The sequence below is a fragment of the Sylvia atricapilla genome, chromosome 29 (assembly GCF_009819655.1).
Source record: "Sylvia atricapilla isolate bSylAtr1 chromosome 29, bSylAtr1.pri, whole genome shotgun sequence".
Taxonomy (NCBI): domain Eukaryota; kingdom Metazoa; phylum Chordata; class Aves; order Passeriformes; family Sylviidae; genus Sylvia; species Sylvia atricapilla.
The window spans coordinates 1805400-1819523 of NC_089168.1; the positions used below are offsets into that span (position 1 = coordinate 1805400).

The 14124-nt window shown below is 57.6% G+C and overlaps 1 protein-coding gene across 1 annotated transcript in view; it reads right to left on the reverse strand.

Annotated features, from left to right (window-relative positions):
* Positions 1-2305: 2305 nt before the first annotated feature.
* The window catches only part of HDAC7 (histone deacetylase 7), a 53660-nt gene continuing 41841 nt past the window's right edge, over positions 2306-14124 (reverse strand). Inside the window, exons 15-25 of the mRNA XM_066337493.1 lie at positions 14061-14110; positions 11751-11858; positions 10963-11018; positions 10736-10823; positions 9609-9728; positions 8883-8980; positions 7145-7263; positions 6250-6383; positions 5037-5121; positions 3954-4092; positions 2306-3719 (exon numbers count right to left, since the gene is read on the reverse strand). Of these exons, the coding sequence (XP_066193590.1) occupies positions 3674-3719; positions 3954-4092; positions 5037-5121; positions 6250-6383; positions 7145-7263; positions 8883-8980; positions 9609-9728; positions 10736-10823; positions 10963-11018; positions 11751-11858; positions 14061-14110 (1043 nt within the window). The 3' untranslated portion in view covers positions 2306-3673. The remainder of the gene's footprint in view (positions 3720-3953; positions 4093-5036; positions 5122-6249; positions 6384-7144; positions 7264-8882; positions 8981-9608; positions 9729-10735; positions 10824-10962; positions 11019-11750; positions 11859-14060; positions 14111-14124) is intronic.

Genomic DNA, 14124 nt, shown 5'->3' on the forward strand with positions numbered 1-14124 from the left:
AGGGCCGGGAAAATCCCGCTGGGATCCATCCCCGGAGCTGTTCCCGAGCTCTCCCAGGAGCCAAAGGCTCCAAAGGCATTCCCAAAGATCAGATCTGCGGGAAAAATCTGTGATTTGGGTGGTTTAAAATCCCGGGGTTAAAATGTGGAGACTTTTCCCGGCACATCCCTCTGGGCTCCAGGAAAATCTAGGGGAAAATCCGGGAAAAACCGGGGGAAATCTGAGGAAATTGGGGGGAAAATAAGGGGAAATCTGGGGAAATTGGGGGTAAAATAAGGGGGAAATCTGGGAAAATCCAGGGAAAATCTGAAAAAATCCAGGGAAAATCCAGGAAATCAGGGGAAATCTGGGGGAATTGGGGGGAAATAAGGGGAAAATGTGTGAAAATCTGGGGAAATTGGGGGAAAATAAAGGGAAATTGGGGGAAAATAAGGGGAAAATCTGAGAAAACCCAGGAATTCGAAGCTCCAGAGGCAGCGGCCCCGCGCTCTCCCAAGGGATGGATCCGCAGGATTTTGGGAAGCCGAGCCCAACCTGACCCCGCTCTCTCCCCTCCCAGGTCTCCGCCTCCATGGAAGCAGCTCCAGCATCCCAAAAAAACCCCACAGGAGAGAGGAGGGAGCGACCCCCAAACCCCCGGGACCCCCAAAATCTTTAGGAGAGATCCACAGCGGGAATTTGGGTTGGGTTTGGGCGCTGCCGGAGGAACTCGGGGCTGTGATTTACGGTGACCTCGCAGGTAAGGAACCACCCCAATTCCCTGGAATCCTTCCCGGAGTTTTCCGGAGCTGAGACAGGGTCAGGACGATCAAAATTCCAGCGGGATGAGGAGAAGGGGAAGGGCTGGAGCCCCCCCAGCGCTGCCTCCGAGGACCTCGGGGGTCTCTGTGCTTTTATCCCGCTCCAAAAGTGGTTCTGCGCCAAGATATTCCCGTGGATTTTATCCTCATGGATTGTGTTCCCGTGGGTTTGATTCCCGTGGATTTCATTCCCGTGGATGAGCGCGGTGAGGATTTTGAGGAGGGGATTTTTTGGGGGTAGCTGCTCACTCACCCCACCTCACCCCATTCCTGCCCTGAGGTTGGACCTCAAAAAACATCCTGGTGGATCCACCCAATTCCTTGGAATTCAACAGAAATCAAAGCTGGACACGGACCCGGCGGGAATTTCGGGAACTCTGAAGGGGGTTTGGGATCTTTTTGGGATGATGGAAATGTTGGGGTACCCAAAATTACCCCAAATAAAACCCGGGGGGGGGAATTTTCCAGGCTTCAATCCTCGTTTTTCCTACGGGAATTGCGCTGCCGGGTCCCCTCCTGCTCCTCCCTCGCTTTTATTGGAATCAGGCAAAAAAAAATCCGGTTTTTTTTGGCCTGTTATGACAAAAAAAAACCAGGAAAAATCCCTTCCAGGGAGGCTGCAACAGCCCCAAATATTCCGTGGGTGGTGATGAGATTTGGGGCACACCGGAGAATCCACGAAGAAAGGCCCAAAGTGACTTTTTCCACCCAATTCCCAATTTTTTACGTGCAAAGGGAGTGGATTCCCTGCTCCGGGGGGTCGACTGCAGCCTTCCAAAAAAAAATCTGGAGGTGCTTAAAAAAAAGAATTCAAACCTCGGTGAAAAACCAAACGGGATTTTACAGCTGAGGAACAAAATCGGCTTCAGAGGGTAAAATCGTCTTTCAAAAAAATAATGAATTGTGTTTGAAAAATAAAGGGAAAAAAAAAAAAACCCAGCTGTGGAGTGAGAGTCTGGCTCGTAACCAATTTTTGGTTTTTTTTTAAATAGCTGAAATATATTTTTGAAAAAAAAAAAAAATTCGAGTGTTGTGGTGCGTCTTGTTTGTTGGGGGAAAAATAATAAAATTTCTTGCATTTAAAATGAGAAAGAAAAAAAAAAGAAAAAAACCTTAAAATTACAAAAAAGCCCCTTAAAATGAGAAAAAAAAAAAAGCCCTTAAATTGAGGAAAAAAAAACCTTAAAATGAGAAAAAAAAACCCTCAAAATGAGGAAAAAAAAACCTTAAAATGAGAAAAAAAACCTTAAAATGAGAAAAAAAACCCCAAACTTTAAATGAGCAAAACTTCAACCCAACGACCACTTTTCTGGGGGAGAAAAGCCCCGAAAAAACTCCGTGCAGGGCGGATTCCTCACGGTAAAATCCAGCAGGATGAAGTTTGGGAGGTCCCTCCAATTCCCACCCCGAGACCCCCACACAAACCATTTGGATTCCTCCAGAACCTTTTTTCTTTTTTTCTTTTTATCTTTTTTTCTTTTTAAAATTCTTTTTTTTTCTTTTTTTTTTTTTTCTTTTTTTTTTTGTTGTTTTGTTTTTTACAAAATCTCCTCCCGCCGCTGCCGCAGCTGTCCCCAAAACCACCCAGCTCAGCCAGTGTCCCCTTCTTGTCCCCAAAACGTCCTCCTGGGGACAACACCCGGGAAAACCCCTCGGGAAATTGGGAAAATCCCTCGGGAAATGGGGAAAATCCCACAGGAAATGGGAAAATCCCTCGGGAAATGGAGAAAACCCCCAAGAAATGGGGAAAATCCCTTTGGAAAATGGGGAAAATCCCCGGGAAATGGGGAAAATCCCCCAAGAAATGGGGAAAATCTCCCGGGAAATGGGGAAATCCCTTGGGAAATGGGATAAATCCCCGGGAAATGGGGAAAATCCCTGGGAAATGGGGAAAATCCCCGGGAAATGGGGAAATCTCCTCGGGAAATGGGGAAATCTCCTCAGGAAATGGGGAAAATCCCCCAGGAAATGGGGAAAAAACTCAGGGGGAAGGTGCCCTGGGAAACGGGAGAAGGAAAATTCGGGATGAAACCCACGGCTGGAAGGTTTTGTCACCCCCAGGATGGGGACAGGGAGGGGACCGAGGGGTTTTGGGGGACCCCCGGGGGGGTTTTGGGACGCTCAGGGGATTTCAGGGACCCAAACACCCACCCAGGGCTCAAAGGACGGGAATTATTCCCGGGAATTCCGTCGGGAAGAGGAGTCGGGTGTCACATTGGCGCCGTCGGGGTCCCGTAGTGCAAAATCAGAGCCCGGGGCTCCGAAAATTCCTTGGGGTGCTCCGAAAATCCCTCGGGGTGCTCCAAAAATCCCTCAGGGTGCTCCAAAAATCCCTTGGGATACTCCAAAACTTCCTCAGGGTGCTCTGAAAATTCCTTGGGGTGCTCCAAAACTCCCTCAGGACGCTCCGAGCCTTCCTCAGGATCCCCCAAAACTTTCTCGGGGTGCTCCAAACCTTCCTGGGGATGCTCCAAAATTTCCTCGGGGTGCTCCAAAATTTCCTCGGTGTGCTCCAAACCTTCCTGGGGATGCTCCAAAATTTCCTTGGGGTGCTCCAAACCTTCCTTGGGATGCTCCGAGCCCTCCCGTGCCCAGCGAGCCCCGGACCCTGTCCCCATTGTCCCCGGCAGGGCGAGGGGAGCCAAGGCACCTTTGAGCAAATCTCAAATCCCGGGATTCTCCCCAGGCTGGTCCCAGCGTCCATCCCAAAATCCGGTTCTTCCTGAGGGATCGGGGCGCTCCGGGGGGTTTCACCCCGCTCTGAGGGGTCCCGAAATTTGGGGAGGGGGCTGCGGGCTCTCCATGGTCCCGTGTCCCTTCCAGGAGTCCCTCGGGGGACAATGCGGGATCCCGGCGGGGACTGTCCCCGCCTGTCACTGGGTCATGGGCTCCTCCTGCTCCATCGGCTCCTCCTGTGCCCTGCGACGGGAATGCCACACGTGAGGGGAGCCGGTGACAGTGACAAAAGCCAGGGGACGAGGAGGGGACCCTGCTGGCAGCAGGGTTTGGGCTGGTTTTCATTGGGGGAAAAGCCCAGCACCGGATTCCCAGGAGCTCATCCAAATCCTGAGCTCCAGAAGCTCATCCAGGCTGAGGGGACACATCCCTGCCCTGCTGCCACCCCTCCCCAGGGCACATCGCCCGGAATGTCACCTCTTCTCCACCATCACGGCCACCGAGAGGGACGCCAGCGCCGTCACCGTCTCCACCTCGTCGGCCTCGTGGTGCTGAGCCTCGAGGAAGGAGCAGCTCAGCTTGGAGGCGAAACGCTGCACGGCCACCCAGTATTTACCTGTGGGACAGAGGGGACACTGGGACAGGGGACACTGGGACAGGGGACACTGGGACAGGGGACACTGGGACAGGGGACATTGGGACAGGGGGACACTGGGACAAGGGACACTGGGACAGGGGACACTGGGAGAGGGGACATTGGGACAGGGGGACACTGGGACAGGGGACACTGGGACAGGGGGACACTGGGACAGAGGGGACAGTGCGGGCTGCCGTGGGGACACTGGGACAGGGGGGACACTGGGACAGGGGGGAATGGGACAGGGGGGAACGGGATGGGGGACCGGGACAGGGACTGCCAGGACAGGGGTGGCTCAGGACAGGGATAACCCAGGACAGGGATATCCAAGGACAGAGGTGTCCCAGGACAGAGATAACTCAGGTTAAGGGTGTCCAGGGACAGGAGTGTCCCAGGACAGGGATAACCCAGGACAGGAATAACCCAGGTTAGGACTGTCCTAGGACAGGGATGTCCCAGGTTAGGAGTGTCCCAGGACAGGGATGTCCCAGGACAGAGATATCCAAGGACAGAGGTGTCCCAGGACAGGGATAACCCAGGACAGGAATAACCCAGGTTAGGGCTGTCCCAGGACAGGGATGTCCCAGGACAGGGCTGTCGCAGGTTAGTGCCGTCCCAGGACAGTGACAACCCACGACAGGGATAGCCCAGGTTAGGGCTGTCTCAGGACAGTGACAACCCAGGACAAGGATGTCCCAGGACAGGGATAACCCAGGACAAGGATAACCTAGGACATTGACAACCCAGGACAGGGCTGTCCCACATTTCTGGGCTCCCCCTGCAGTGAATACACACTTGAGGCAGCGCCCTCCCATGATGCTGAAGAAGATGATGAAGATGAAGATGATGATGATGAAGATGATGATGATGATGGGGACCCCCCCGGCCCCCCCAAAGCCCCCCCAGCCCGTCCCCTCACTCACTCTGGACCTGGATCACGGCCTCCAGCGAGCGCACGGCGTTGGCGTTGGGCTTCTGCCGCACGCTGTCCTCCGGGAGCGGCTCCGGCTGCGGGGACACGGGGGACACGGGGGTCACAGGGGTCACAGGGGGTCACAGGGGTCACAGGGGTCACAGGGGTCACAGGGGGTCACAGGGGACACGGGGGACACGGGGGTCACAGGGGTCACACAGGGGTCACAGGGGACACGGGGGACACGGGGGTCACAGGGGACACGGGGGTCACAGGGGGTCACAGGGGTCACAGGGGACATGGGAGACACGGGGGTCACGGGGGAGACGGGGGACATGAGGGTCACAGGGGTCACAGGGGGTCACGGGGGACACGGGGGACACGGGGGTCACGGGGTCACAGGGAGTGGTGGCACCAGGGGACACGGGGGTCACAGGGGACACAGGGGACACAGGGGTCACGGGGGTCACAGGGAGTGGTGGCACCAGGGGACACGGGGGTCACAGGGGACACAGGGGACACAGGGGTCACAGGGGACACAGGGGACACGGGGGTCACAGGGGACACGGGGGACACGGGGGACACGGGGGGGTCACAGGGAGTGGTGGCACCAGGGGACACGGGGGTCACAGGGGACACAGGATGCGGTGGCACCAGGGGACACGGGGGGCCACAGGGGTCACAGGGCATGGTGGCACCAGGGGATACTGGGGGTCACAGGGGCAGTGGCCCTGGGGGACACTGCAGGTTCACAGGGGTCACAAGGGTGACAGGGACAGTGGCACCAGGGGACACTGAGGGTTCACAGAGGTCTGTGCCCAGCCTGGGGCGGTGGCACCAGGGGACACAGGGGACACAGGGGTCACAGCGGTCACAGGGGCAGTGGCACCAAGGGACACTGGGGGTCACAGTGGTGGTGGCACCAGGGGACACAGGGGTCACAGGGGCAGTGGCCCAGGGGACACTGGGGGTCACAGGGGTCCCAGGGGTCACAGGGATCACAGGGGTCACAGGGGCAGTGGCACCAGGGGACATGAGGGGACATGGGGGGTGGTGGCACCAGGGGACATTTGGGGTTCAAAGGAGTCACAGGGGTCCCAGGGGCAGTGGCCCAGGGGACACAGAGGTCACAGAGGTCACAGGGACAGTGGCACCAGGGGACCCTGGAGGCCACAGAGGTGACAGGGACAGTGCCACCGGCTCAGTGCCAGCCCCGCCCTCACCTCGTGGCCCAGCAGGACGGACACACAGGCCTCGGAGGCGTCACAAATGGCCGTGAGGTCGTGACCCCCCTCCAGCGCCAGCACCACGGCGCCCCCGGCCAGGCTCATCAGCTGCTTGGTCATGTAGCCAAAACCTGGGGGACAAAGCCAGGAATGTCACCTGCCCCAAACCCCACCCCAAAAACCTCCTCTGCTGCCCCCCGGCACCGGAAAGATATTTTTAGTGGAGAAATATTAGAATTATTGAAGGTGCGACTTCACGGTTTTCTTACAACCACCATCGATTTCGTGTTACTGGCACGTAAATGTAGTTGTGAAAAGTTAAAAATAAATTTTTATATGAATTTATGTGAATTTTTATAAATTACGGTTATATAAATTTTGTATGAATTTATATAACCATTCAAAGTCCATCCGCAAACAACTTCAGAAACTGAGATTTAAAGAGAACAATAAATCTTAAGTAAATTGTTTAAAAAACACACCTTAGCTAAAAAAGCTTTTGCACCTTAGCCGTAAAAGCTTTCCAAAATGCGTTTATATACATTAATTGTTGGAGCGATAACGCTTTATTCCATAATATTTTATATATTTTATATATTTTATATAAACGAAAATTATAAAAATTAACATATCATTTATAATATATAAAAACTATAATTTTTTAAGTATTCATGTATAAAAATGAGTATTATAATATTTATTTTTTATATAATAGTATTATAATCCTGCCCCCAGGAGGGGACAGGCCACCCCAGGAGGGGACAGCACATCCCAAAAGGGGACAGCCCGCCCCAGGGAGGGGACATCCCGCCCCAGGGAGGGGACACCCCGCCCCAGGGAGGGGACACCCTGCCCCAGGGAGGGGACATCCCGCCCGGTGCCACCTCCTTACACTTGGCAGAGACTTTGTAGCCCCCCAGAGGGGGCGGGTGGCCCTCGGCAGCATCGAACCCGGCCGAGACCAGCACCACGTCCGGGCTGAACTCGTGAGCGATGGGCATCACCACGGTCCTGGGGAGAGGGGACGGGGAGAGGGTCAGTGCCACGGGGGGTGAATGGGGACAGGGAGAGGGTCAGAGCCATGGGGAGAGGGGACAGGGAGAGGGTCAGCGCCATGGGGGAAATGGGGACAGGGAGAGGGTCAGTGCTGTGGGGGATAAAAGGGGACAGGGAGAGGGTCAGAGCCATGGGGAGAGGGGACAGGGAGAGGGTCAGTGCCGTGGGGGGAATGGGGAGAGGGTCAGCGCCATGGGGGAAATGGGGACAGGGAGAGGGTCAGCGCCATGGGGAGAGAGGGGGAAATGGGGAGAGGGTCAGTGCCATGGGGGGATAAAAGGGGAGAGGGTCAGTGCCATGGGGGGATAAAAGGGGAGAGGGTCAGCGCCATGGGGAGAGGGAGAAATGGGGAGAGGGTCAGCGCCATGGGATAAAAGGGGACAGGGAGAGGGTCAGCGCCATGGGGGGTGAATGGGGACAGGGAGAGGGTCAGTGCCATGGGGGGATAAAAGGGGACAGGGAGAGGGTCAGCCCCATGGGGAGAGGGAGAAATGGGGAGAGGGTCAGCGCCATGGGGAGAGAGAGGGGACAGGGAGAGGGTCAGTGCCATGGGGAGAGGGGACAGGGAGAGGGTCAGCGCCATGGGGGAAATGGGGACAGGGAGAGGGTCAGTGCTGTGGGGGATAAAAGGGGACAGGGAGAGGGTCAGAGCCATGGGGAGAGGGGACAGGGAGAGGGTCAGTGCCGTGGGGGGAATGGGGAGAGGGTCAGCGCCATGGGGGGAAATGGGGATGGGGAGAGGGTCAGTGCCATGGGGGATAAAAGGGGACAGGGAGAGGGTCAGAGCCATGGGGGGATAAAAGGGGAGAGGGTCAGTGCCATGGGGGGGAATGGGGACAGGGAGAGGGGTCAGGAGGGAAAAGGGGACAGGGGGAGGGTCAGCGCCATGGGGGGGAAATGGGGACAGGGAGAGGGTCAGCGCCATGGGGGAAATGGGGATGGGGAGAGGGTCAGTGCCATGGGATAAAAGGGGACAGGGAGAGGGTCAGCGTCATGAGGGAAATGGGGATGGGGTTTTGGGGGGAAAAAGGGGATGAGGAATGGGGTTTTGGGGAGAAAAGGGGGTGAGGAATGGGGTCAGCCCCATGTGGGGAAAGGGGATGGGGAGAGGGGTCGGGAGGGAAAAGGGGACAGGGAACAGGGTCAGCCCCATGGGGGAGAGAGGGCACGGGGAGAGGGGTCGGCCCCATGTAGGATGGGGATAAAGTGGATGGGGAGAGGGGTCGGGAGGGAAAAGGGGACAGGGAGGAGGGTCAGCCCTGTGTGGGGATAAATAGGATGGGCAGAGAGGTCAGTCCCATGTGGGGTGAGGGAAAAGGGGATGAGGAACAGATTCAGGAGGGGAAAAGGAGACAGAGAACAGCCCCATATGGGGAAAAGGGGATGAAGAGTGGGATCAGCCCCACACGAGGGAAAAACGGGGCTGGGGAGAGGGGTCAGGAGGGAAAACAGGATGAGGAGTGGGGTCAGCCCCACAAAGGGGAAAAGGGGATGAAGATCGGGGAAAGGAGGATGAGGAGGAGTGGGGTGAGCCCCCCGAGCACGGCACACGGGCAGGGACACGGGGACGGTACCTGAAGGCCGCCAGGTACTCGGGGTCCCCCATGGGGGGGTCGAGCCCCCCAGCCCAGGCCACGTTGACATTGAAACCTTCACCGGGCCCGGCGCCCACCTGGGAGGGGACAAGGACAGGGTGAGGCCGGGATGTGTCCCCAGGGATGGCCCCGAGCCTGGGGGAGGCAGGTGGGGGTCCCAAACCCCTGTCCTGTGCCACAGGAGGGTCTTGGGGGGTCCCAAACCCCTGTCCTGTGCCATGAAAATGTGTTTGGGGGGTCTCAAATCCCTGTCCTGTGCCACAGGAGGGTGTTTGGGGGTCCCAAATCCCTGTCCAGTGCCATGAGAACCTGTTTGGGGGTCCCAAACCCCTGTCCTGTGCCATGGGAAGGTGTTTGGGGGGTCCCAAACCCCTGTCCTGTGCCATGAAAATCTGTTTGGGGGTCCCAAATGCCTGTGCTGTGCCATAGGAGGGTGTTTGGGGGGTCCCAAATCCCTGTCCTGTGCCATTGGAAGGTCCCAAACCCCTGTCCTGTGCCATAGGAAGGTGTTTGGGGGTCCCAAACCCCTGTCCTGTGCCATGAAAAGCTGTTTGGGGGTCCCAGTGTCCCCCTGCCCGGTTCCACAACAGGCCCAGCAGAATTTTCCTGCCATTTCCACCGCTGTTCTGGGACCCTGAGGAGCTCCAGCCCCGCCCGGTGTCCCCTGTTTGTCCCCTTTGTTTGTCCCCTTTGTCCCCGTGTCACCTCATCAGCGGCTCCGCTGCCCGGGAAGAAATTCCCGTCGTCGTGACGGTGCAGGGAGATGTAGAGAACCTCGGGGTCCCTGTAGAAAATCTGCTGGGTCCCGTTGCCGTGGTGAACGTCCTGCAGGAAGGGTTGGGGTTGGGGTTTTTTTATTTTAATGGTTTTTTCTTTGATTTTTTTTTTTTTTAATTTAGGGCACTCTTTCTCACTCTTAATTTCCAAGCAAGTCTTTGAGCACATTCATTTTTGGTTCGGGGTTTTTTTTTTTCCCCCGCCCTGTTTCCCCTGGGGTTTTTTTCGTGTTTTTTTGTTGGTTTATTTTTGGGGCTTTTTTTTGTTGTTGTTGTTGTTGTTGTTGTTGTTGTTGTTGTTGTTGTTGTTGTTTGTTTGTTCGTTTTGGTTTGTTTTTTTGTTTTTGGGGGTTTTTTTTGTTTTGGTGGTTTTTTTTCTTCTTTTTTTTTTTTTTTTTTTTTTTTTTTTTTTTTTGGTTGGTTGGTTTGTTTTGATTTTTGGTTTTGGGTTTGTTTGTTTTTTTTCTTTGGTTTGGTGTTTTTGGTTTCGTTTGGAGAGGATTTTGGCAGCTGTGGGACAGTCCCAGAACCTCACAGAGCCCAAAGCAGCCGGATCTGGGCGCCCCAAACCAGGATCTGCTGCTGCTCCCCCATCCTGAAAACCCCCAAAACCCAGAGCAGGGATGGGGCAGTGACCCCAAAACCCCAAAACCTGAAACAGGGATGGAGCAGGGACCCCAAAACCCCAAAACTGGGGGCAGGGATGGAGCAGCGACCCCAAAATCTGAAACAGGGATGGACCAGTGACCCCAAAACCCCAAAGCCCCAAAACCCAGAGCAGGGATGGAGCAGTGACCCAAATCCCCCAAAACTGGGGGCAAGGATGGAGCAGTGACCCCAAAACCTGAAACAGGGATGGACCACTGACCCCAAACCCCTAAACCCTGAAACAGGGATGGAGCAGTGACCCAAATCCCCCAAAACCCAGAGCAGGGACAGAGCAGTGACAACCCCAGATGCTTCCAGCCACATTCCCCCGAGGATCCAGAGCGGGAATCGTCCCAGGGGATGTCCTGGGGACACTCTGGGGACACTGGGGACACTGTGGGGACTCACCCAGTCCACGATGAGGATCTTGCTGAGTTTCCCCTTCTGCTGCAGCTGCCTGGCAGCGATGGCCACCGAGTTAAAGAAGCAGAATCCCCTGGGGAGAGGGCTGGGGGTCACCTCTGGGCCCCTCCTGAGCCGCCCCGGGACAGGGACGGCTCCCAGGGCAGGGCTTGGGGGGCTTTGGAGGCTGATTTTGGGGTTTCTCCCAAAAAGGAGGGAGGGAGGGGCCTTACATGGCCGTGGAAGGATCCGCGTGGTGTCCGGGCGGCCGCACCACGGCAAAGCCGTTCTGGGGACAGAGCAAAGGTCAGGGGTCACGCCTGTCACCCCCGGGGTCAGGCCTGTCACCCCCGGGTCATGGCTGTCACCCCTGCGGTCATGGCTGTCACCCCCGGGTCACACCTGTCACCCCCGGGCTCATGGCTGTCACCCCCAGGGTCATGCCTGTCACCCCTGGGGTCACATCTGTCACCCCTGGGTCATGCCTGTCACCCCTGGGTCATGCCTGTCACCCCCAGGGTCATGGCTGTCACCCCTGGGGTCATGTGCTGCCACCCCTGGGATCATGCCTGTCACCCCCAGGGTCACACCTGTCACCCCTGGGGTCATGTGCTGTCACCCCCAGGGTCACGCCTGTCACCCCCAGGGTCACACCTGCCACCCTTGGGGTCACGCCTGTCACCCCCGGGGTCACGCCTGTCACCCCCGGGGTCATGGCTGTCACCCCCGGGGTCACACCTGTCACCCCTGGGGTCACACCCAGCCCACGGCCCCAGTGTCACACACACCTCCTGTGTCCCCAGTGTCACACAGCCACACAGCCCTGGGGTGACTCCACCTTGGGACCCCTGGACACGAGGTGACACCACCCTGAGAACCCTGCCCATGGAGTGACACCACCCTGGGACCCCCAGACATGAGGTGACACCACTCTAGGACCCCCAGCTGTGGGGTGACACCACCCTGAGACCCCCAGCTGTGGGGTGACACCACCCTGGGACCCCCCCAGGCCACCCCGTACCTTCAGCTCCCTGGTGGCCACCTTGAAGGCCAGCTCGGTGACACTGCCAGCGGCCCAGCGGGCGGCGTTGGACGAGTGCAGCTCGTTCCAGATGGTGTCACTGTCCACCTGGGAGAGGGGACATCGGTCACACAGGTGACATCCCCGGGAACCACAGCCTCACCCCGCAGGCGTCACTGTCCTGTGCCACCCAAAGGTGACACTGTGCCACCCCGCATTCTCCTCCTGCCCAGCCCTTTACCTTCTTTCATCTCATTTTAACCCAAAACATCTCGCTTTGATGGCGTCAGAGCCGGGGAAAACTCAAACCCTGTCCTCTGCCGGGGCGGGGGGAGCCGGGGGGAGCCCCCCGAGCCCCGAGGGGGCGGCTGCAGCCCCCCAGGAGCAGAGCAGGGAGAGGCAGAGCAGGGGGAGGCAGAGCTGGGACCCGCCGCGGCCCCAAGGACAGGAGCAGAACCAGAAGAAGCAGCAGGAAGAAACCGAGAGAGCCTCTTCCTGAAAGAGATGGACAGAGGGACAGGACAGAGGGACAGGGACAGAGGGACAGGGACAGGGACAGGGACAGGGACAGGGACAGGGAGAGAGGAGAAGGCAGTGAGTGCAGAGAAACCGGCAGGGAAAGCTGGGAATGGAGAGGAGAGGAGGGACAATGTGATGTGCCCGTGTCACTGCTGTCCTCGTGTCACTGCTGTCCCCATCCCCGTGTCACTGCTGTCCCCGTGTCACTGCTGTCCCCATTTCACTGCTGCCCTCATGTCATTGCTGTCCCCATCCCCATGTCACTGCTGTCCATGTGTTACTGTTGTCCCTGTCCCCATGTCACTGCTGTCCTTGTGTCACTGCTGTCCCCATCCCCGTGTCACTGCTGTCCCCATGTTACTGCTGTCCCTGTGTTACTGTTGTCCCCATGTCACTGCTGTCCTCGTGTCATTGCTGTCCCCATCCTCGTGTCACTGCTGCCCCCGTGTTACTGCTGTCTCTGTGTCACTGCTGTCCCCGTGTTACTGTTGTCCCCATGTCACTGCTGTCCCCATCCCCGTGTCACTGCTGTCCCCGTGTCACTGCTGTCCCCATGTCACTGCTGTCCCCATCCCCGTGTCACTGCTGTCCCCATGTTACTGCTGTCTCTGTGTCACTGCTGTCCCCGTGTTACTGTTGTCCCCATGTCACTGCTGTCCCCGTGTCACTGCTGCCCCCATGTCACTGCTGTCCCCATCCCCGTGTCACTGCTGTCCCCGTGTCACTGCTGTCCCCATGTCACTGCTGTCCCCATCCCCGTGTCACTGCTGTCCCCATGTCACTGCTGTCCCCATGTCATTGCTGTCCCCATCCCCGTGTCACTGCTGTCCCCATGTCACTGCTGTCCCCATGTCACTGCTGTCCCCATGTCACTGCTGTCCCTGTCCCCTTGTCACTGCTGTCCCCGTGTCACTGCTGTCCCCCCTCAGTGGGGACTCCCCGTGCTGCCAGCCCCTCCTGATGCCCTCGGGGGGCTCTGGATCGGGGATCCCCTTCCCAAGGGCCGGGAGCAGCTGGGATCCAGCAGCTCCATCCACCAGCCCCAACTGGGCATCCCTGAGGCTCCGGAGTGCCCTGAGACCCCCGAGGGGCCCCCAAAACCCAGGGCAGGGATGGGGCAGTGACCCCAAAACCCGGAGCAGTGACCCCAAAACACCCAAAACCCAGAGCAGGGATGGGGCAGTGACCCCAAAACCCAGGGCAGGGATGGGGCAGTGACCCCAAAACCCAGAGCAGGGATGGGGCAGTGACCCCAAAACCCAGAGCAGGGATGGGGCAGTGACCCAAATCCCCCAAAACCTGGAGCAGGGATGGAGCAGTGACCCCAAAACCTTGACCAGGGATGGAGCAGTGACCCCAAAACCCCCAAAACCTTGAGCAGGGATGGAGAAGTGACGCCAAAACCCAGAGCAGGGATGGAGCAGTGACCCCAAAACCCCCAAAACCCAGAGCAGAGATGGAGCAGTGACCCCAAAACCTTGACCAGGGATGGAGCTGTGACCCCAAAACCCCCAAAACCTTGAGCAGGGATGGAGCAGTGACCCCAAAACCCCCAAAACTCAGAGCAGGGATGGAGAATTCACCCCTACCCCTCCCAAAACCCAGAGCAGGGATGGAGCAGTGACCCCAAAACCCGGGGCAGTGACCCCAAAACCCCAAAACCCAGAGCAGGGATGGAGCAGTGACCCCAAAACCTTGACCAGGAATGGAGCAGTGACCCCAAAACCCCCAAAACCTTGACCAGGGATGGAGCAGCGACCCCAAAACCTTGAGCAGGGCTGTAGAACTCACCCCCACCCCTCCACAGGGCAGCATCACAAACGTCCTCTGGGACAGAATCCCTGTGAGGGGAGAG